Source organism: Rosa rugosa, chromosome 4, assembly GCF_958449725.1.
Source record: "Rosa rugosa chromosome 4, drRosRugo1.1, whole genome shotgun sequence".
Classification (NCBI taxonomy): Eukaryota; Viridiplantae; Streptophyta; class Magnoliopsida; order Rosales; family Rosaceae; genus Rosa; species Rosa rugosa.
In genome coordinates, this window is record NC_084823.1 from 21,365,623 (window position 1) to 21,388,385 (window position 22,763).

General features: G+C 40.8%; 2 protein-coding genes across 2 annotated transcripts; one reads left to right on the forward strand and one right to left on the reverse strand.

Moving 5' to 3' along the window:
* Positions 1-7,049: 7,049 nt before the first annotated feature.
* Positions 7,050-8,048, forward strand: LOC133744503 (uncharacterized). Its single transcript, XM_062172601.1, has one exon. The coding sequence runs from the start codon at positions 7,050-7,052 to the stop codon at positions 8,046-8,048; it is 999 nt and encodes a 332-aa protein (XP_062028585.1).
* Positions 8,049-19,160: 11,112 nt separating this feature from the next.
* LOC133706835 (beta-amyrin 28-monooxygenase-like) lies at positions 19,161-21,511 on the reverse strand. Its single transcript, XM_062132393.1, has 3 exons — positions 20,371-21,511; positions 19,911-20,098; positions 19,161-19,793 (listed from the first exon to the last, which is right to left on the reverse strand). The coding sequence occupies exons 1-3, from the start codon at positions 21,425-21,427 to the stop codon at positions 19,482-19,484; spliced, it is 1,557 nt and encodes a 518-aa protein (XP_061988377.1). The 5' UTR covers positions 21,428-21,511; the 3' UTR covers positions 19,161-19,481.
* Between the last annotated feature and the right edge of the window lie 1,252 nt (positions 21,512-22,763).

Here is a 22,763-nt window from a genome sequence, read left to right on the forward strand (position 1 = left end):
TACTTTTGCAATTTATTCATATCTTTCGGATCATCCCTTGTAACAATCATGTCATCAACATACACAATAAGAGCTGTAATCTTACCATTCTTGCGTTTGATAAACAAGGTATGATCAGAATTTCTCTGTCTGTATCCAAAGGCTTTCATGGACTTTGAAAATCTTCCAAACCAAGCTCTTGGAGACTGCTTCAGGCCATACAAATACTTCTTCAATTTACATACCTTGCCAACGTCACTTGGGTAATTCTTAACACCTGGGGGCATATCCATGTTGTAACGCCCCAAACTGCACCTCATCAGCTTGAGCACGTCACAGTGCCGCGTGTCTCTAAGACATAAACTGAATGTTCAGTTTACATCCTAAAAACCCGCAAGGCATTTTAGTTAAATAGCTTTTCGTAAATCGCGTAGCGGAAACGTTGAAATACTTTTTGAGGTGAAAACTTTTTAGAATCATTTATCGAACTTATTCGTCTAAAGCGCTTCTTGATCACCACTAGGGTAAATAAGAGTTGGTACACTCCGATACAAGACGAAATAAGGAATAACAAGTTCCAAATTAACGACTCTCAAGAGATAGAGTTCAAGACTAGTCACGGAACCTGAATTCAGTTACTACTATTCACCGAAGCTATCTCCGCGCACCCTGCTCCGTCCGTCAATCCCGTCACCAGTGCACAGTACCTGCATCCACACTGTTGTAGGGGTGAGCTTTCGTCCTCGCTGCTCATTGGGAAATCATCTCGACTAGGTTTGAAAACAATGTAATATTGCTTTGTGGCCACAGTATAAAAACATACTCAAAACCATGTCATTTAAAGAACGACAAACTTTAAAATATTTTTCAACTCGAAAACCGATGCATGATACTTAAATAAATACGGCGCCAAATCCAAGTATTACCTGATGGCCGGTCCCATAGACCCACTACACGACCTTACCTCAAATTAATTTATAACCAGGTAAGCGTAGCGAGAGCGTCCGCTACCTAGCTACACACACGGATCGGGTCGTCATTGCGATCGCGCACCGTCCGACCGGTGTAGCTAACCCTCCGGAGGTTTTGGGGATCGAACCCAAGGAAGTCAGAGCCACCCTTCGCTCTCAAGCCATCACATCTCTCACAATTTGGTTAGTATGCATTGCATTTTAACATAACCAAACCACATAAACTTAATATGCATCATTTAATAAAAAGCGTAATATAATAACCCACTAATCGAGGAGAGTCCCGAATCCCCTACCTGGATTCCGAAGCTTTACCGTTTTGCGTTGTCCGGAATTCACGAACCTTCCGTTCCTCGGGTAACTGGAGTCCTAGAATTCCGACATATTGCTCGTCAATATCTCATTCGATAAATATTAACGTTTTGACGGTAAAATAATCGTCCGATCAATCTTTCCTAGTTCGATAAGGAGTTGACCAACATTGACCCATTTGACCAAGGTTTGACCAATCACAATTACATTGACAAATAATCTCAATTACTCGACACTTTACTTGAAATTAGAAAATCGACCAATTTCTATTCCTTTCCTCGAATTTTGCATCACATAGTAATTCTGTCGAATTTACTATGGACACCCATACCTATTTTAGACCATTTTTCCGCATTCACAACTATTCTTTTAACATAACTCCATTTCACAATTGTGATATCAGTTACTACTCTTAGTAACAGATTCACCAACTCGTTCAACTTCCTTCCCAAATCAAAATAACTTCAACTCACCACAACTATGACAATTTAATAAAATCAAACATATAACCAGGAGATCAAATTCCAACAGAAATCCAACAACAACAATCATAACCTCTAGCTCACCTTGTTCATACGAAATCAAGATTAAATGATTAATTATGAGCTGCTGCCTTCGCTTCCTCGACAGAGGAATACAGTGAACCGGATCATAATCCAACTTCATCAGTTCAATCTGCTCGGTGACCCAAGCTTCGTCCAAGTGTCAAGCTTCGTCCAAGTGTCAAGTCGGGCACCAGGACGTCGTAGATGAACCCAGGAAACCGAAAAAGCCACCGTCGTCAGTAGCTCCATCGAACCCGATAACACCCAAAAGAGCCAGTCGATCAAAACTCAATCAAATCCAAAACTAAACTCAGCAAGACGTAGAGCGTGACGAGAGGACCAAAATCCATACCTCATGCATCGCCGATGATCGCCGGAAACTGCAGAAGCTTCGCCGGAAAACCCCAAGCTTTTGGGCTTCGATTTTCTCTTCTTACTCCATGCATGGAAGATCCGTGACCAGAAGGGGAACCACGATGAGAAGACGCATCGAGCATGACCAGTGCGCCGCGGTGAAGTCGCCGGATGAGGGAAGTTCCGATCGGGTTCAGTCGCCGGGTCGACGGGCTGGAGTAACGGGTCGAAATTTCTGATCGATTCTAGAACGATCTGGGACGCTGACTCGATCTAAGGGCTATTTATAGCCTGAGTTTCATTTCAGACGAACGGTGCTGATCAAGCGGTGGTCTTTTAACGGTCCAGATCACGCCAGAGCCTTTCTTTTTATTTAAAATGAATTTCCATAATTCCCAGACTTCGGAAATTCATAATAAATAGTTCCGGTGTCGGAAAAATTCCCCGAAAATTCTCACAGACTCGTAATGTCGCGTACTTTATTGTAGTATCCAAAATTTTAAGATTTCACCTTGTGAAAAATCCTCAATAATTAATCCCGAAGACCTTAATAATTACCGAGATCGTCAAATTTATTCCAAACGATCTCACCTTATCTCGATAGATTTTTCCGGGGCTCACACATGTACACTTCTTCCTCCAAATTCCCATTAAGAAACGCATTCTTCACATCAAACTGGTGCAAGGGCCAATCTTTGTTTTCTGCAAGTGAGATTAAAATCCGGACAGTATTAATTTTTGCTACAGGTGCAAAAGTCCCCTCATAATCAATCCCATAGCGTTGTGTATATCCTTTGGCAACCAACCTTGCCTTGTATCTATTAATAGTTCCATCTGCATTAAGCTTCACAGTAAATACCCAACGACATCCTACAGTCTTCTTTCCAACCGGCATAGGTACTAGCTCCCATGTTGCATTCTTTTGTAGAGCTTCCAATTCTTCATTCATCGCCTTTGTCCATTTTGGATACATCAATGCATCCTGCACGTTACTAGGAATAGATGCAGTAGATAATTGATCAACAACAAGTGCATGTGACCCAGAAATCCTATGGTTAGACATAAAATTAGCTATATGGTATTTAGCTTTGGCATTGATATCTGGTTCATATTGTTTCTTAGGAATTCCCTTGGTAACCCTTTGTGATTTCCTAGGTTCGACACTTTCTAACCCAGAAGACTCATTAAAGTTTAGGGGTACCTGAGGTGGATCATTCTAACCGGGATCTTCAGTTGGTGATGCAGAAGGGGGAATATCTTGTGTGTGAGCTTCAGATATGTCTTGATTTTGATTCAAACTATCCAGAAAAGTCGTCTCTTCTATCTCGGAATTCACAACGCTCTGTTCAGCAGTTGCATTTTCTGTCACGGAATTCACAACGCTCTGGTCGGCAGTTGCATTTTCTGTTTCGGAATTCACAATGCTCTGTTCGGCAACTGCATTTTCTGTTTCAGAATTTCTACCTTCAAATTGTTCCTCCAAATTTTCCAAGTCTTTAAAGGCATCAAAATCAATAATAGAATGAGGATTCCCTTCACAACCTTTCTTCCCTTGAAAGGAAGACTGAGAAGCTCCCCCTGAGTAATAAGGCTCGAATTCACGAAAAGCAACATCAAGAGAGATATGTATAGTGCCAGTAAGAGGATCATAACATCGATAACCATTCTGGAAGTCAGCATAACCAACAAATATACACTTACGGGCACGGGGATCAAGCTTGATGCGTTGAGGCTTGGGAATATGAACATAAGTTGTGCACCCAAACACCCGGGGCTCCAAATTAGGCATAGAAGGGATGGTCAAAAGTGTATGAAGCTTCTGATGAGGATTCTGGAACTCAATTACTCGTGAAGGAGTACGGTTGATAAGATATACAACTGATTTCACTGCTTCTCCCCAATAGGACCGAGGTACATTCATGCCAAACAAGGAAGCACGAACAACTTCCATCAACTGCCTGTTCTTTCGTTCTGCTAAACCATTCTGTTGAGGAGTATAAGAATTGGAGGTTTGATGACGAATTCCATGTGACCGGCAAAACTCAATCATAGGGCCATTCACAAACTCTCCACCATTGTCAGACTGAAACACTCTGATGGATTGTTGATACTGAGTTGCCACCATTTTGTGAAATTCGGTAAACATTCCAAATACATCACTCTTATTCTTCAGTAATGACACCCATGTCATGCGAGTGTAATTATCAATAAACGTTACAAAATACCGAGCTCCAGAAAGAGAAGGAATTTTTGCAGGACCCTAGACATCAGAGTGAATCTTCATAAAAGGAACATGACTTTTATTAAGACTTGGTGAATATGAAATACAGTGACTCTTGGCCAGTTCACAAATGTCACAGTGGAAATCCAAATCACTAACAACTGAAAACAAATGAGGTTACAACTTCTTAAGATAACTAAAGGATAGATGACCTAAACGGCGATGCCATAACCATATAGCTTCCTTCGCATTCTCTACCCAGTTGATCTGATTAGCTCGTCCCAAAAGATGATTCTGTTTCTTTTCAGTCTCTGTTAGATCCAGATAGTATAATTTCCCCCTTCTAACACCATAACCAAGAATCCGTCGAGTCAGAATGTCCTGAAACACACAGAAAGACGGATAGAAGGTCACAATACATGCAAGAGCTAAAATAATTTGACGAACAAACAGGAGATTATAAGCTAGTGATGGAACAACTAAGACAGATTCAAGGGTTAAGGTATCAGATAAAGCAATAAAACCTTCTCCGGTGACCGGAGTTGGAGTACCATCAACAGTAGAGACAACGTTTTGAGGGGAATGTCTAATGTTTTTCACAAGACTTGGGTCATTGGTCATATGGTCAGATGCACCTATATCAATTATCCATGTACTATTAAAAGTAACCTTACCCTTCATACCTGACTGCGCTACATTAGCGGAGGCATTATCTAGGTAAACTTCTTCTGTAGTAGCAACAACGCCCTTGCCCAGATTCTTTCGCGGTTTCTTGGTGAAGTCCCACCAATCAGGGTAACCAATCACTTCATAGCACTGCTCCTTGCTATGACCTAATTCCCCACAGATAATGCACCTTTTGTTTGCACATGAATTTGGTTTACGTAGAGGACGGCGTGGAGAAGGTCCTGAGAAGCCTGGAGGAGGACCCTGTTTGCGTTGAGCCATAACAGTAAATTCGGTAGTTACCGAATGCCCCATAGCCTGTTTCTCTGATTGCACCGTTGAGGAATTCAGTATTTTTGCAGGATTGGATTTTCTAGGGTTTCAAGATGGATATGAATGTTTTGGAAAAAAAAAGTTTTTTTTTTCTTCTTCTTTTTCCGAAAAAAGGTAGGGTGATGGTGGTTTGAAATTCAGGATAGTTTGATTTCAACGGTGGTGGTACGCAGCGGTTTGTGGTGTTCTTCGGGATTCAGGATTCAAAGGATGCAGCGCAAGTTCTTTGATACAAAGTAGAAAAGAATATTTCAATTCAGGGTTAATTCAATAAATTCTATTCATCCCACAATGAGGGTATATATACAAGTACAAAGGAGTAGTCTAACTCTAATAGGAAACAAACTTTTCATAATTACATGATATCCTAATTAAATAAAATTCTAATTACATACAGATTTACAGCAATTCTACACAAGTATCATAAGTTTCAAAAAGATCAGTTTGTTAAATTCCGACAAGTGATGGAATCCAGAGGCATACTATCTCCCACTATATAAATTGCCCTATTCAATGACATTGCTAAAGAAATTTGCTAGCATTATTGTAAGAGTGTACATAAGACATCAAAGATTGGCAAACTGATTTACCTCTGGAGCATAGGTGAAACCAACCCTTCTTTTTTTGTATCAAAATTCCTTCGTAACTTCCTCTTCCTTTTCAGTTCACTTTACTACTGAAATTCTCTTCTTTGTCCATCATACTTTCACCATGATCTGCTGCCACAACTGTAATATTGTCATCTCCATTCTCATCCACAGGACCTATAAAATCCAATTTTGACTAACGAGGTGAATCATCCAAAACTCTATCTTTCTTGGTTATCGTCTTCTTTGGCTCAGCCCCGGACCCCTCAAGTATACCTGTTATTCCGTTTCTACCCAACCTTAGATCTGGATTAACCTTATTTACATCAAAAGCCCTGACAATGGGACTAGTGGTGGTCTCTTTTTTCGTTAGTAGTACCAAGTACATTACATTCTTTGATAACAACATGATTACCATTCTCTAATTTACAGCCTTTCCCGGTGTCACCATCCCCATGCCACCATCACTTGCTTCACCAAATTTGTTTGTTTTTTTTTTCCCTCCTCTCCTCCAAGCCCAACCTTTTGCACCTGCCCTTGCTTCCTACAGTTATTACCATTAACCGGCTTACACACTTGCTTTGACTTCTTCAATTCCCCGACCCTTCCTAAGCTATTGGAATTAGTGAATCATTATACTGTCCTTTTTGGAACATAAATCTCCAAGAATATATGCCCAACCATTCAAAGCACATCATGCACAATACATACAAGAGATAGCATATCTTCTGGTAAACAGCAATAAATACAAGCAATTGATTATGGAAGGTCCATTTGAGCGCGTAACCTACTCAATATCTCTGAACTTACTGATTCTCCCTGATGCTATTGTTCTATACAATATTTTTGATTAACGAATAATGGCCAAGATGTGACAGTCTCTAACTCTACCTTTGCAGTGGAAGGACTCAATCCTTCTATAATAAGTCTCATTTTCTTGCTTGAGAAGTATCAATGCTACTCTCATTAAATTTATATGATTCAGTTAACAAACAAATGTATACTCAGCTGCATAAATAAACGTGTACCCATCACTCTTTCCTACAAAAGTATTATTTTTTCTTTTCGCAACCTTGTAATTATGGTTGAGCTGTCAATTGTTGTTTCAGATTCCTCCAACTTATGGACCAATTGGGTGAAAGTTTATTTACTAAGGAATAATTCTTTCTGGAATGCTCCTCATCCTGCCATGTGTTCTTGGAATTGGAGAAAAATGCTTAAAATTAGGGAGCTTTGTCGTTCTTTCTTTGCTAATATGATTGGTGATGGTCGTACTACTGCTTTGTGGTTTGATAATTGTCACCCTCTTGGTCCTCTTACTCTTAGATGGTCATCTAATATCATTGCTGATTCTGCTCTCTCTTCCTCTACCATGGTCAGTGATGTTATTTATAATAATAATTGGAGATGGCCTTCTTTCTCTCACGATTTACTAGAGATTCGTGTTTCATTGACCCAAATCATTCCTAACTCTGAGGTTAGTGATTATGTTCGATGGACTCTTTCTTCGAATGAGGTTTATTCAACTTCTTCTGCATGGAATGCTCTTCGTTTTTCTAGGCCTATTGTTCCTTGGTATCATTTAGTCTGGTTTGGTAGTTCTGTTCCTAGATGGAGCTTCATCTTATGGCTTGCTATTAGAGGAAGGTTATCAACTATGTATCGTGTAAGAATTTTTCCTCCTCTTGCTGCCCATGACTGTGCTTTTTGTTTTGCTGCTGATGAGACTCACAACCATCTTTTCTTTGATTGTGTTTATACCTCTGGCATTTGGACTCACATTTTGTCTAAATGTGATGTGAGTAATCCTCTCCTCTCTTGGCAGCATTTCATTCCTTGGGCTGCTGCTAACTGGAAGGGTAATTCTTTATCTGTTGCTATCAAAAAGTTGGCTTTGCAAGCTGCGGTTTATGCTATCTGGCGCGAGAGAAATAACCGCAAGTTCCGTAACGAAAGCCTCCCTTCTGTTGTTGTGTTCAAAGCAATTGTGGAGTCCATGCGGTTATGCTTATTGTCTTGGAAGATTCCTCCTTCTCCTTCTAACAGTTATATTATTCATGAATGGAGACTCCCTTCTTAATGGTGTCATCTCTAGGATGTATAGCCATTAGGATGTATGTTTTAGCTGCTCTTTGTTTTTTTGTTCCCTCTTTGCTGAGGTTGTTGCTTTGTTAGCTTGTTAGCTTTTTTAGCTACTGTTCCTTGTTGCTTGTCTGGTTTTGTTTAAAACCAGGTTTCTTCTATATAATCATTCATTTACCAAAAAAAAAAAAAAAAAAACGCCCAATGACATTATGCTAAACCACCTCACCCTGGTGTTTGTCTTTTCACTGACACTCCTCATCTCGATTAGCTTTGGCGCCCCCTGGCGGCGACTCAGGTTCACTTGTCCGCTGCATCCTTGGCGCTTCACATACACCAACTCGTAGAAGTGCAGCACCTCCGCCACGGTTGGACCCTCACAATCGGACAAGCGCCAAAGAGAGTTGAGCGCTATCAGTAATCGTCACATGTTCGGGCAAATTTGCCCAAAGGCGACGCCAAATTCGCAGACCAGGATCTGGAGCTTTGGCACCAGCGGGAATGTTACGCCTTGGCGGAAGATCGCCTCATGCACGGCGGCGTGCCCTGCTGACAGGAACGACGCTCTCTCATCCTTCAGAGGCGGTCGCAACTTCACTACTCCGGGCAGGCGGAACACCCGCTTCACACAGTCAACGGCGGCCGCCGTCATTGGCCCTCCGGCCTCGTCAACCGCTCTGCCATCACCAAGCACCCAGGCCGACTCAACTTCTTCCCCGCCAGCCTTCCTCACCCCGTCTGCGGAGCCACTAGCGGCTCTATTACTCGCCAGCCTCTCCTCCCGCCTTTTGCGAGTAGCGACATCTTCTCTCGCCCTAGAACTTTCAGGACGACCAGCTCGACCCATGGCAACTTCCCAAGGTATGGTTTGTAGCGGCACAATGTCTAGCGGTTCGGACGGTGAGGTTCCTGCAGGGGCAGACGGACGCAACGAGTCAATAAACACCCTATCCGCCACGTTGAGCGACTCGTCAGATCCGGAATCCTCACCGCTCGAGATATCTACGACGCTAGCCATCCCAAAACCCTAAAACCCAAAACCAGTTAGTTCCAACACGATCTAAACTAACACTTCTCTGTTTGCATCCAAGAACACCTATCCCAGAATACCCAGAAAATGCCAAAACAAGAAAAACCCGATTCCACATTCAAACCCAGATTCGACCATCTAGCAAACCCCAAAGCCCCAACTCCCTATCAAATATCAAATCTCATCTCCAAAGCTCTTTTCACACCCTCAGAAAACACCGGAGAAGAACAGAACACCCCAAATCAAAGAATCCCAGAAACTGACAAGCAAACATAAAAAAAAAAAAAAAAACCAATGGAACAGGAGTGAGATTCAAGACACCAACCTCAGAGAGAAGGCTCTGTGCGATCGAAAGCGCTTATCGTCACTACAGGAGATCTGCGTGCTCCAACGATCGATAACTTCACGGAATCGCCGGATGTGCTCAGATCTCAGGGCAAAGCTTGAAGACGACGATATTGCGCAAAGGGTACAAAGTGTTAAACCCTAACGTTTCCCTCCCATTTATGTCAACATCAGGCCAATCTCGTCCATCCGCTGAAAAACGACATCGCACCACGACCGTACACGTGCCCCTCAATCGCACTTACTCTCCGGATTAACTGAGACGACGCCTCGGTTACCAAATCAATAATTACACGCATTTATGGCGAGGAGACGGGCGTGCTGAACAGACGTTATTCCACACGCTAACCCAATACATGTCAGCCACGTGTTGGACGCCTTCAGACGAAGCGTCTGTACTAGGTAATATTCCACAAGGCAGGAATACTAACCGCCAGGGCGAGACAGCTTCAGCTAAGCGCAACTCCGCTAGCGGAACTTCTCCCTCTTCATCTTGCAAGCGAGACAGCTTCCGCTAAGCGCAACTCCGCTAGCGGAACTTCTCCCTCTTCATCTTGCAACATAGATAACTCGGTCAAATAAGTTTGAGATTGTTTGAAACATGCGTCAACAGATTAGCTAGGCTTGGTCCATGCATCCAATAAAGAGACGGGCCAATAAAAAAAAAAATAAAAAAAATGTTTTTTTTTTTTTGAATAAATAATAAAAATGTTTTAGAGAAACGGGAATTGAGAGAAAATTGTTGTGTATTCTCATTGATAATAGGGGCCTCTTTATATAGAGGATTACAATGCATAGAATCTGAATCGTACAAGGAAACATAATCATACATTGAATAGATATCTCTAAGATTCTCCGAGATTATCTCTAGTTAATAACTCTATTACCACTAGGTCAAGTAACATAGAGTTTGGGCTAGACACAATTTGGATTTACTTAAACACTCCCCCTTGTGTCGCCCAAATTATGTGCTTCTCTCGTTGCCTCGTTAAAAACCTTGCCGAGTAACAAAAACCCTGTGGGACAAAAATAACCTCGATCGAAGGGAAAAAGAGCACAACACACCCTTCACGTTTCGAGACCATACATGTAGACATCTCCCCCTGATGTCTGCATCTCACCCTGATGGCTACTGTCATGGGAGTTCGGATAACTTCCGCAAACGATGCTACCAACATGTTCCTCGAAGGTGGAATTTAGGCAATGACTTAGTGAGCAAGCCTGCCACACTGTCCTCAGATTGAACCTAGTTCACTTTGATCTTGAGGAGAGTTTGTTGTTGCTGATTATCCTAGGTGTTGTCACTTTTGATGTAACCTTGCTTCATTTGTTCAAAACAAGCAGCATTATCCTAAACGCTCGTAGGCTCATCTGTGGTAGACTTCAAACCACAATTTTTCGAACATGCATAATTTTGGATCCAATCCATATACATTCACGAACCACTTCGTGAAGAGCAATGATCTCTGCATTGTTCGAAGATATAACGACTAGGGTCTATTCTGTAGACCTCCTAGATATCATGGTCTTTACCCATGGTGAACACTTAACCAGTTTGGGAATGACCTTTGTGTGGGTCAGAAAGATACCAAATATTAGCAAAACCTTCCAAAACACATGTCGTTCTGGGATGGGGATAGAGGACGCAGGCCAGTGTTGGCGGCGTTCCTGGTGTGTGATGGGTCCGAATCCATCATCTCTCTATAGGGATAAAGCATGCCCCTATCAGTCGTACATCTCTAGTATCGAAAGATATCTTTTTCCACCAATCCAATGGTGTCGCGTTGGCGCACAGCTATACCTAGCTAACAAGTTCACAACATATGAGATGTCCGGTCTTGTGCATTGAGGTAAGTACAATAATGCGCCTATTGTACTCAAGTACGGCACTTTTGCCTCTAGCACATCTTCGTCTTCATCCTTCAGACGAAGAGGATCATTTTCAGGATCAATACTACGGACGATCATGGGGGTGCTTAAAGTTTTGACCTTGTCAAAATGCCTAAGCATCTATCAACACGATGCTCAAGTTTCAAACTGAGACATAATCGTGTTATCCCAAAATCGTTCATCAAAATCGGATTTCAAGTGTTTAACGGTTTCCCTTAACTCTTTAAGGGCTTCCAATGAAGATCATGTCTAACATGAATCGTGATAGAATCCGAAACTTGTTATGCAAACGCGTGGGCATATCCCTTCCCAATCAAGTAGTCACTTTAGTGAGCGTTTCAATCTTATTGCAAACGCGCTCCGTGGTCTAGAGCCACTTGACTTGGGTAAATGAAGTCCACCATGAACCTTCATGTATATTCCATATCTAGATCCCCATAGAGATACGTGGTGACCACATTCGTAAGTTGCATGATCAGTTATTTGGAAACTACCAAATTGACAGAGTAGTGGAGTGCAATGACATCCATCATGAGAGAATATATCTCATCGTAGTCGATTTCAGGGCGTTTTGTGAGAAGCCTTGCTCCATAAGGCGAGATTGCCATCTCTTTTTCTCATCACACTTTCTAACGAAGACCCATTAATCAATATGTATTATGTTAGGAGGTGTTGACATCACTGGCTCAAAAAACCTTCCTCTTCGTTAGAGAATCCAACTTAACCTAGATCGCATCTTTCCATTTAGGCCAGATTTCTCTACGTTGGCATTCATTCATCAACGGAGCGTGGTTCGATATCATCAGACTCAACAAACACATGCTCAACGAAATGCGCAACTACATCATCAATTATGATGGAGTTTCTATCCCACGTCTCATGTACACTAGTGTAATTTTCATAGAGCTCTATATTCTCAGGAATAGGTTCTGACGTTGAGGTGTCCCCCAACGATAACCATAACCCGAAAGATACTAATGAGACGGATTTTGAGTGTCGATGATCAAAGGATTGGAGTGTGCCAAAGTATCCTTCGAACTCACGGGCCTCCCACACATCCTAGCTGGGGCCATGGCCTAAAACGCCAGAGTGCCACTATCTTTGGCGTTGGCTTCATGCCTACCTCCGTGTAGGGTGGCGCTACGTCCTCTCGTAGGGACGTCATTCCTTGCAGGCATGTTTGCAGCATATTTGTGTGATCTCGTTACTTATCTCAAAACCTTCCTAGACATCATACTCATTTTGGATGAGCCTATGTGAAGAAAAACTAAACCAATGGAATTTACTACAAAGTATATGGCAATTGCCTATTACATCTCTTGGAAAAATAAAGACTTAAACAGAATTGGCGATCTATTGATCCCAGCCAAATTTGTAGTCTTCAACCCTTCACTCTAGATCATCTTCTTGATCTTCTTGTTCCACATAGTGAGCTTCTATTGCTTCACAATATGCTTTGTAGGCAGTGACAATTTCTTCACGAGCTCTACAAATGTGTGCCCAATGACCGGATACTCCACATCGAGAACATACATCTCTTTGCTCAGACTCCATTAATTGAGGTGCTTTGACAGCGTCATTTAGATGGCTCTTAGTGTTGGTGGCGCCACCAACATGGCCAGAGGCGTTGCCTCCCTCTCTCTTTCCACGTTGATCTCTTTGGTTCCGTGTTTGCCTATTTTGGCGATTACCTTCCCAAGTAGAGCGATTATATATATGGACCAAAACGTCCAGAAGTATCCCTAAGATTAGGGTTTCGCTCTTGGCGCCCTCTCTTAGGGGCGCGACTATAATTGGATTCCGGAATATGCTCTATTTCCACGGATCTCGAATTATATAGTTCTTCACAAGGATGTTGTCATGCTTTTCAGCGACATTTATAGCTCCAATGAGCTCATGAAACCTTGTGATCCGTCCTATAATAACGTTGATTCGATAGTTCTTAGCAACCATCAGTGCAGAGACGGGGAAGGTAGAGAGAGTCTTTTCAATCAACATCGCATCTGTGATCTCTTTACCACAGAATTCCATTAAGGATTTAATGCGAAGTGCTTCCGAGTTGTAGTCAAGAACTGACTTGAAATCGCAGAAGCGGAGGCTATGCCATCTCACTTCTAGATCAGGAAGCTGGGAGTCACGGATGTTGCCAAATCTTTCTTTGAGTGAGACCCACAACCTTTTGGGGTCTTCTTTATTCATACACTCGTACTGGAGCGAATCATCCATATGACGAGTCATTAGGATGATGGCTTTCGCCTTATTTGCCTCTAAGGTTACTCTATTTGCTTCCAAAGCTTGAGCTTGCTCTACAGTTAGCACGTCCTGGCTAGGCTCGAGAATCATATCCAAGATTCCATCGGCCTTGAGATGCTTGCGAACATCACGAACCCACCTGTGATATCCAGAGCCAGTTGTTCCCAATGGACTAAAGTCCAATTTGTTTAGGTTACTCATCCTGAAAGAGAACAAGAAAAAGGGTTAGTTTCGAAGCGAAAAAGCTACCTCGAAAACATATAAAATTCCTTAGCGTAATTGCTTCCAAGAACTTAGGAATTTTTTAGCGTAATCGCTTCTAAGAAATTCAATTCTAAGAGGTATTGGATTAGATTGAAACAATGATGTTAGTGGTCGATCATAAATTCTCTACAAACTCTAAGTTTGGAGATCTCAACAAGCTCCAAGCTTGGAGTGAGCACCAACCCCCACAGCTCGGCTTAATTAGGTCTCCCCTATGATGAAGAAAGGGGGGTAGAAGAAGGGAGTTTGCAAGTCCCCGAGAAAAAGAAGAGAAAATAAATAAAAACTTCAAAAACGGGAACTTTTAGTAAAAAATACCTCGAAATAGGTGACGTACACATTTAGTGTATCAATTTACAACCCTATCAGTGTAGTAAGAATAAGTAGGGATCGTTCTCAACCGGAGATTAGGGCCTAATTAATTCCTGAAAAATAAACGTTAGCAAAACAAATTAAAGAATATATATTCACAATATTTACGAAATTAAGAGGGGGATTTTGATTTGATTTATCTAACAACTAAGTAATTATACACATGTGACACATCAAAACCAAGAATCAAATAGAATTAAATGAATGGAACGAAAATAATATGTAATTAACTACTATTAACATGTTGGCAAGGTTTCAAACATCAAATCACGAATCAAATTATATTCAAGCATAGAATCGATCAAGAACAAATCATGAACGCATGCATAAGTTCCTATTACTTCCCTTAGTTAAATTAACTAGATGAACGCACCATAGTTAACCCTATTAATCTTGTAATTACTAGTGGTAGCTAATCACTAACAAAGACAATCATAACGCAGTAAACACATTGAAAGTTTGTTCAATTCAAGTCAAGAACACAAGTTAGAACGCTAATCAAGCATGCAAAACTCATTGTTAATTCACCTAAGTGTTTATAGGTTTTCCACCGAATTTATTAAAGCCTAGAACGCTAGCACCTAAATATGGATTCAATTACATGTTCATCAACGTATGCATCCAAAGATCAATTAACACATAACAATTATCTTTTTGAAAACCTAAAACCGAATTCATGCTTCATAGTATTTGGAAATCACATAACTAAATTCAATCTTTCATCCACCATAGAAATCGCATAACAAGAAACCAAGAATGAAATCCAAATCGAAATTTAATAAAACCCGAAATAGAATTCTTGTACAAAACCGAAAACATAAGTGAGGTTCCATGGTTACACTTTTTGATCTTCAAGGACGCAAGAAGCTTCAAAAGTTGGTGGAATGGATGAGAGCTACGGCAAGGATGCTTGAATGAATGAATGGATGCTTCACGGTCTTGAACTTTGGATTTCTTGAAGTTGCCGAAACTTGGAAGAGAAAGGTGAGTGTTTGTGGCTTTTGATTCTGAATTTTGTGGTGTCTCTAATGTCTTCACAAAGCCTCCCTTATATAGTGAACGGCAAGGGCTAGGGTTTCCTTGAATTTCTCTTGAATTGCATCACTTCGACCAATAGAAAAATAGCATATGAACTTGGAGAGCAAGTAATCTTTCTATTGCCGAAATCTTCCATGTATTTAGACTTAATTTCGGCCTCCCTTGTATGTAGAGTCATAAATCAATTCTTATTCCTCTATTTTCTCTCACAAAATCCCAAGAAAATCCAATAAAATCCTTTAAAAGATATTGCCGAAATCTTCTAATCTTCCTTGTAATTCTCACGGCAAAAGCATGTAGAATGGGCCTATGACTCATCAAAAACGTCAAGAAGGATCTAGAGACTCATGTGCAAGTGGGTCCAGATGTTGACATGGCAGTGGGTCCCTGTGCTGACGTGGTATTGGGCCATGTCAGTGGGCCTGCGTCTGTGGGCCTCTAGGCTTGGGCTTCTGGGCTGCCTTCTTTTCTTTTTTTTTCTTTCTTTTGCTTGTTTTTCTGCAGGCCGGTTCAGCAACTTTTAGATCGGTTTTTAGAGTTCTGTTTCCGGTTCCTAGATCTTGGGATCGAGACGCTGCTGGTGGCAAAATTTGGTAGCAATCGGAGGTCCGGAAGGTGGTGAACCGTTGCAGGGATCCCTTTTTTTTTTTCTTGGAGGGCTGGTTCGATACTTCCGGTGGCCGGTTCGGTGGTTTTCTGGCCGGTTCTGGTGGTTTCGCCGCCAATATTGGAATCCTGGGATTGAGGGCTTCAATATATGCGGCGTTGGTGGCTAAGGTTTGAAGGCTACAAATTTAGGGTTTCAGGGTAATTAGGGCTTCGTACTGATAACGTGTTTTAGAGAAACAGGAATTGAGAGAAAATTGCTGTGTATTCTCTTTGATAATAGGGGCCTCTTTATATAGAGGATTACAATGCATAGAATCTGAATCGTACAAGGAAAGAAAATCATACATTGAATATATATCTCTAAGATTCTTCGAGATTATCTCTAGTTAATAACTCTATTACCACTAGGTCAAGTAACCTAGAGTTTGGGCCAGACACAATTTGGATTTACTTAAACAAAAAAAGAATAATAAAAAATGACGGGCCAATGTCGGTACTAAATAGACATTGTTTGTGTCGTCGTGCTATGCAACAAGTGATGACTCGATAAGATAGCGCAGAGTATATAATCGAAGGACTTAGCTTGACTTTCGCATAGTGGCTAGGCAAGTGGAACCCCGTGAGTATGATAGTGTGAAGTTTGATTGATGTGTGAAAAATTCTTACATACGGCAGCCACACCACGTGGCTGTGCGGCTGTCCAATCAGAACCCATCAAAAATTTCTTTAATTCCGAAATTACCCCTACTTTTTAAAAGTGAAATACCTAAAATACCCCCCTGCTAAGGGTCTGATTGGTCAGCCTGTACCACGTGTTCCTTGCATCTGCCGTACGCAAGACTTTCTCTTGATGTGTAAGAGATATTGGCGTGACCAGCTCTTGTGGCAACCCCAAACAATGAGTCCACCAAGAGGGGCTTCCAAGGTGGCGGAAGCGATTGAGTTATACTGTTCATCCAGATGTCGGCCAGGGCTCCTCTTGTGAGAATGTGATGGTTCGCTCAGCCTGACAATAAACAGTGTCATATCATATCATTGAGTTGAGTGCAGTTCGTCCATAATTAAATTGAAATTGAGTCTTAATCTGATAAAGTAATTTGAGGTTCACATCCAAAACCAATTGGCAATGGTTGGAGTGGCCCAAATCCTTATAAATCCATAGGTAAGCTCTCATTTTTCCCATGTGGGATCTATATATTCCCAACACGCCCCCTCAATATGATAAAGTAATCTGGGGTTCACATCCAAAACCAATTGGCAATGGATGGAGTGGCCCAAACCCTTATAAACCCATAGGTAAGATCCCATTTTTCCCATGTGGGATCTATATATTCCCAACACGCTTCCGCACGTGTGGTGAATATTCAAGTCATACACGTCGACAACTTATATTGGGTGACATGGAGCTCGTGCGGCCTCGAGGCATGCACACGTGGGATAACCCGCTCTGATACCATGATAAAGTAATCTGAGGTTCACATCCAAAACTAATTGGCAATGGATGGAGTGGCTCAAACCCTTATAAACCCATAGGCAAGGTCCCATTTTTTCGATGTGGGATCTATATATCCTCAATAACTTACCGGATTCAGAGTGGTTGTATAGCAATACTTTTCTAATTTCAATTTCGTGTTCTGAAATAATTTTACCAAATTTTCATATGCATGTAATGACAATCAAAATCAAATAACAAAATTAGCAACAGCCAGCCCGCAATGGCTTAATAGAATTGACCGCAGTATCGATCGAATAAACACATAAAAGAGAATAAGAACAAACCAAAGAAATTCACAAATTAATTTCTACAGAAACCAAAAAATGAAGAACCCGAAAACCTCCAGTTAATCAAAACCAGAAATCAAAAGTGAAGAACCCGAAATCAAAACCCCCAAATTTTAGGGCTTACCAAAATCGAAGACAAATCTTTGATTTAGGGCTTCGGAGAGTCTGGGATTGGTACCGGAGAGTCGGGCTTGAGGGCTTGAGGGCTTCGGATGCTGTGGATTTAGGGTTGAGGGCTGTGTCTAGGGCGGTGTTGGAGAAGGAAAGAGTTGGGGTTAGGCTGTGAAGTTTTGGAGTGAATGCGCTACTGTGTGGGCTATTTTTTCTAAGGACTAAATATTGTTTAGTCCTTGAGCTTTTGACCATAAAACACTTCAGTCCCTGACATTCTAATTTCACACGTTTAGTCCTTGTACTTCAAAATTTTAGACCAATAGGTCTTTGCTGTCTAAAAGTCGCGGCGAAATATCTATTATGCCCTCAGTTCTTTTTTTTTTTATAATAAATTTATTCCTTTATCTTTTTTTTTATTTATTCTTTTTTTTTATATTTTTTTTATTCTTTTTTTTTTCAAACAGAAAGAAAGAAAGGAAAAAAACAGAAAAAAATAAACAAAAAGAAAGAAAGGGAAAAAAAAATCCTTTTCCAAAAAAAATAAAATAATTAATTAATTAAAAAAAAAAAACTGAGGGCATAATAGACATTTCGCCGCGACTTTTAGACAACAATGACCTATTGGTCTGAAATTTTGAAGTACAGGGACTAAACGTGTGAAATTAGAAGGTCAGGGACTGAAGTGTTTTATGGTCAAAAGCTCAAGGACTAAACAGTATTTAGTCCTTTTTCTAATTGATGCGCTATTGTGTCTGAATGTGTAGTGGCCGCGCATGGTTTAGGACACATGGCCAAATAACCATTAGTTGATGCATGCACGTACAAGGCATTAGACCATGGTTTTCCACATACATGTTGTCTGAATGTCACTTTTAAATTTTCAGTTTCCCTCCTCTTGTTGCCTACTTGCCTGGGTGGGAGGGAAATGGGAGAATTGAGGGAAATTTTGGGGGGAATATTGGTGGACATGTTTCTCTCTTGCAAAACTATAGATTCATACCACAGTTCTAAACTAACCATCGTATCACCACTACATGCTAGGGAAATTTAAGTGGTGCCAAATGGTGGGAAACTTGCCGCCCTATAACCATTTTAACCTCATCACACCACGCTTCCATCTATAAACGTCTTCTGAAACAATTCATAAGTCTAACATGAAAAACACCCGTTGGTTGAATTCATATTAGAAGACAGAATTTTTAAAAACGACGTGCCAAAAATAAAAAATCATTCAGACCACGGAAACACAATGTGGCGTCGTATAAGAGGTGTCGTGTGTTTCATTTTCTGTAATAGTGAGTTCATAATAGGAAGTTGCGATACAAAGCTCCTAGAACTACTAGATTGTAGAAATTGCTGAACTCTTGGGTGTTTTATGCTTATGTAATTGGATTTTAAAATGCTTAGTCCATCAGTGCTCTTTCAAATAAAGTTCATGTATGCCTATATTAATTTTAAAACAATTTGTATTAGTACAAGCATATTGTGCTTCATTACATATATATGGAACAACTGCAAGTTCATTAGGCCATTATTCAAAAATCAGAATGAAGAGGTGTCGAGCACCGCACTTCCGCACGCGCGCGCACAAGCGCGTGCATGAAGCCCAGTATACATAAATATAACAAACTAGTTGAAGTAGCTAGCTATATGTATTAAACCAACCACTTAATATAGGTACTTGGTGTGCATACATAGTCGTAGTGTTTGAGTTCAGGTCGTCGTCCGTTTCGTTCACAATGATGATGTTGACGGATGAGGATAAAGGCGAACCGGAAGTCCTTTGGTAGGAAGAAGAAATGGGGTCATTACCATTTTCTCATCGAGAAAAATCTTCTCCCACCTGAATCTGGTGACCAAGTTATGCATGAAAACCAAAATAGTAAAACGAGCATATTCTCTTCCGGGGCACATCCGAGGTCCTCCTCCAAATGGGATGTACGAAAAAGGAGCCGGTCCTCCTCCGTCGAACCTTGAGGGGTCAAACTTTTTCGGATCTGGGAAGTACTCTGGGTTTTTATGTGTCGAAAACACACTCCAGTATAACTACATGCATAAATAGTTCATTTCATGAGTATGTAATGAACTTTTAAACATAGGTAGCTAGAGAAACCAACACACACGTACATGTTATTATTATGAATGTATTATACATGTACAAACCTTCATTCCTTTAGGAATCAGATATCCTTCATAGACAAAGTCGGTCATTGCCTCTCTAAAAGTTCCAGGATTTGGCGGCTCCAATCTCAACACTTCACATGCGACGTTCCATGTATATTTCATTTTTTGTATGTCCCCCCAGTTGAGCAATTCTCCATCTGCTTTTGAATCTGCTATCTCCATTTGCTCTGACAAAAGAGATTCATTAATTCTACGTTTTAGTATCACTGTAATTAATTAGTTAACAGATTAACTAAGTATGAGAGAGGTCACTTGCTTGTTGCGGGGCTGGCCGGGCCAGCAACTACGTACTTAATCCTTATATATATCGAATTGAACCAGTACTGACATAGTTGGCGTCGTAACTTTTCTTTAGCCGGAGGTATATATCAGTTCGGAAATAGAAATAGGAAGATAGATAAATAATAGATATGATCGACAGATGATTATGCTTAGATACCTTTGAGGACGGCTTCATAAATTGTAGGAAGCTCGGATAGATACATGACGATAGAACACAAGGTGGTGACTACGTTGTCAGAAGCGGCAATGAGTAGACCCTTTAACTTGTTGGCGATGTCAGAGATGTCGGTTTCCTTCATCTGTCGGCCGTTGCTATATGTGTCCATCAGCAACTTAGACATCAAATCTTGATCATTATTATTATTATTACTCTCATCTAGATCTTCTGCCATAGCCGTCTGTCGATATCGATCTAGATCGATTCTCCTCTGTTCAACCATTTCTTCAAGGTCCTTCCTGACTTGCTTGGATGCTCGGATGGCTCGGTTGAATGCTGTGCCAGGCAGATTTATCGGCAACGCTGAAATGAAGCCTGCTGCGATATGCTGAATTGGCTCGTCCAGTTTGGCAATCACTGCTGGATCCTCCACGTTTAAGAAGATTTTACACACCAATGTGAAGGTGTGCATCTTTGTTAAGGCCAGAACTTTGACTTGTTTTTTATCCGACCAAAACACGTCCATATGACGTTTGGTGAAGGCATCCATGGTCCCTACGTACTTTTGGAGACAATTGGGGCTGAAAAATGGAGAAAGAACTTTGCGGAGTCGAATGGAATCCTCGTGGGTGTCTGGTTTGTCGAGTCCGGCAAAGATGGTGTAGATGGTATCAGGCCACCATGAGTGGACGAGTTTGTTCTCGTTTGAAAACAGGAACTTGTTTCCAGCGGCAGTACATAGCACCGCCACAGATTCACGCAGCAACGATGTGGTGAACACCTTGCAGCTGCTGTTGCTGATTTTGGAATGTGATGATGAGTACTTGATCCTCCTTTCTTCTATGAACTTCTCCGGGACACCCCTTTTGGCTGTCATCATAAAAGCAAGGCCTTCACCGATGATGGGCCATCCTGAGCTTCCTGGTGGGAGCTGAAGCTGATGATGATCAACTTCATTTTTGCTAGCATTTCTATTCAACATACGAAAAAGATGGTACAAAGTAGAAACAAAGAGAACTAGCACAGAAAAGATAAGCATCTCCATCTCAATCTCCATCTCAAAACTCTGATCCAGATATAGCTCGATAATTTTGGGGTACCGGCTACTCTGAGTGTGTGTGTGTTTGTGTATTCACGCGGATTAAATAACATCCGAATTAACTTATTAGAAGACTAGTTTATTATTCTCGTGCAGGACGTTAGAATCCTAGTTTATTATTCTCGTGCAGGACGTGGCTATATATCAAACAAAGTTAGAGAGAGAGAGAGAGAGTTGGGTAAATATATCAAATCATATAGACAGGAAAAGATATAATGGATTAAAATTACAAAATTTACATCAGTTGGAAAGAATGTAGACCAACAGAAAGCTAGGGTCAAGTTAATTAAATGATATCAGACATAGATCAAGCTCATCAACAACTTGGGCAGAAATTGATAGAGATGGCAGATGTACTAAACAAGGATGCATGGAAACACATTACCATTCTCAATGCACCTATCACAAATGTCTGAATCGTACCACTGATAATAACAGTAAATATTAACAAGAAAAGAACCACGAACCTTGAAAAATTGAGTGTTTCCATTTGACATAACAAATTATAGACAAACCAGAGACAGGAAGAGATATAATGGATCAAAATACATCAGTTGGAAATAATGTAGACCAACAGAAAGGTTCAAGTTAATTAAATAATATCAGACATGATTCCGGGTAGGCCTTATCAAAAAGCCCGCGAATCAAGCGGGCTGATGGAGGCCCGCCGGCCCGGCCCGTTAAAAAGCCCGCCTTGGTGGGTAGAGGGCCGGCCCGTCAAAAAGCCCGCAAAAACCCGGCCCGACCCACCAAAAGCCCGCTAGGCCCGGCCTGTAAAAGCCAGTAAACTATTATATATGTATGTATTATATATATATATATATATATATATATATATATATATATATATATATATATATATTTTATTTTTTTTATAAACACACACACATATTCTTTTATATATATATATATATCTATAAGAATATGTGTGTGTGTGTTTATAATGTGTGTGTGTGTGAAGTTCTTATACTTCTATATAGAATATGTGCATATATTCTACATATCATGACGACGGTTGACAAATTCGATTGGATTCGAAAATATGGTGAAATTGGCTAAATTTTTTATCACACTAATAATTTATTGTAATAATCTCATCCAATTGTCAGTTTTTCCATTTTTATTGAATTGATAGGGGTTGCTCTTTGGAGTGTATGATATATAAATATAGGTTTATAAAAGTAACTAAGTTTGACCTCGTTGATTGAATTCGAAACAAGAACCAAATTGACTGAATTTTTTACAACCACCATAAAACATTACAATCTCTCCATCGAGCTGTTGGTTTCTCTAA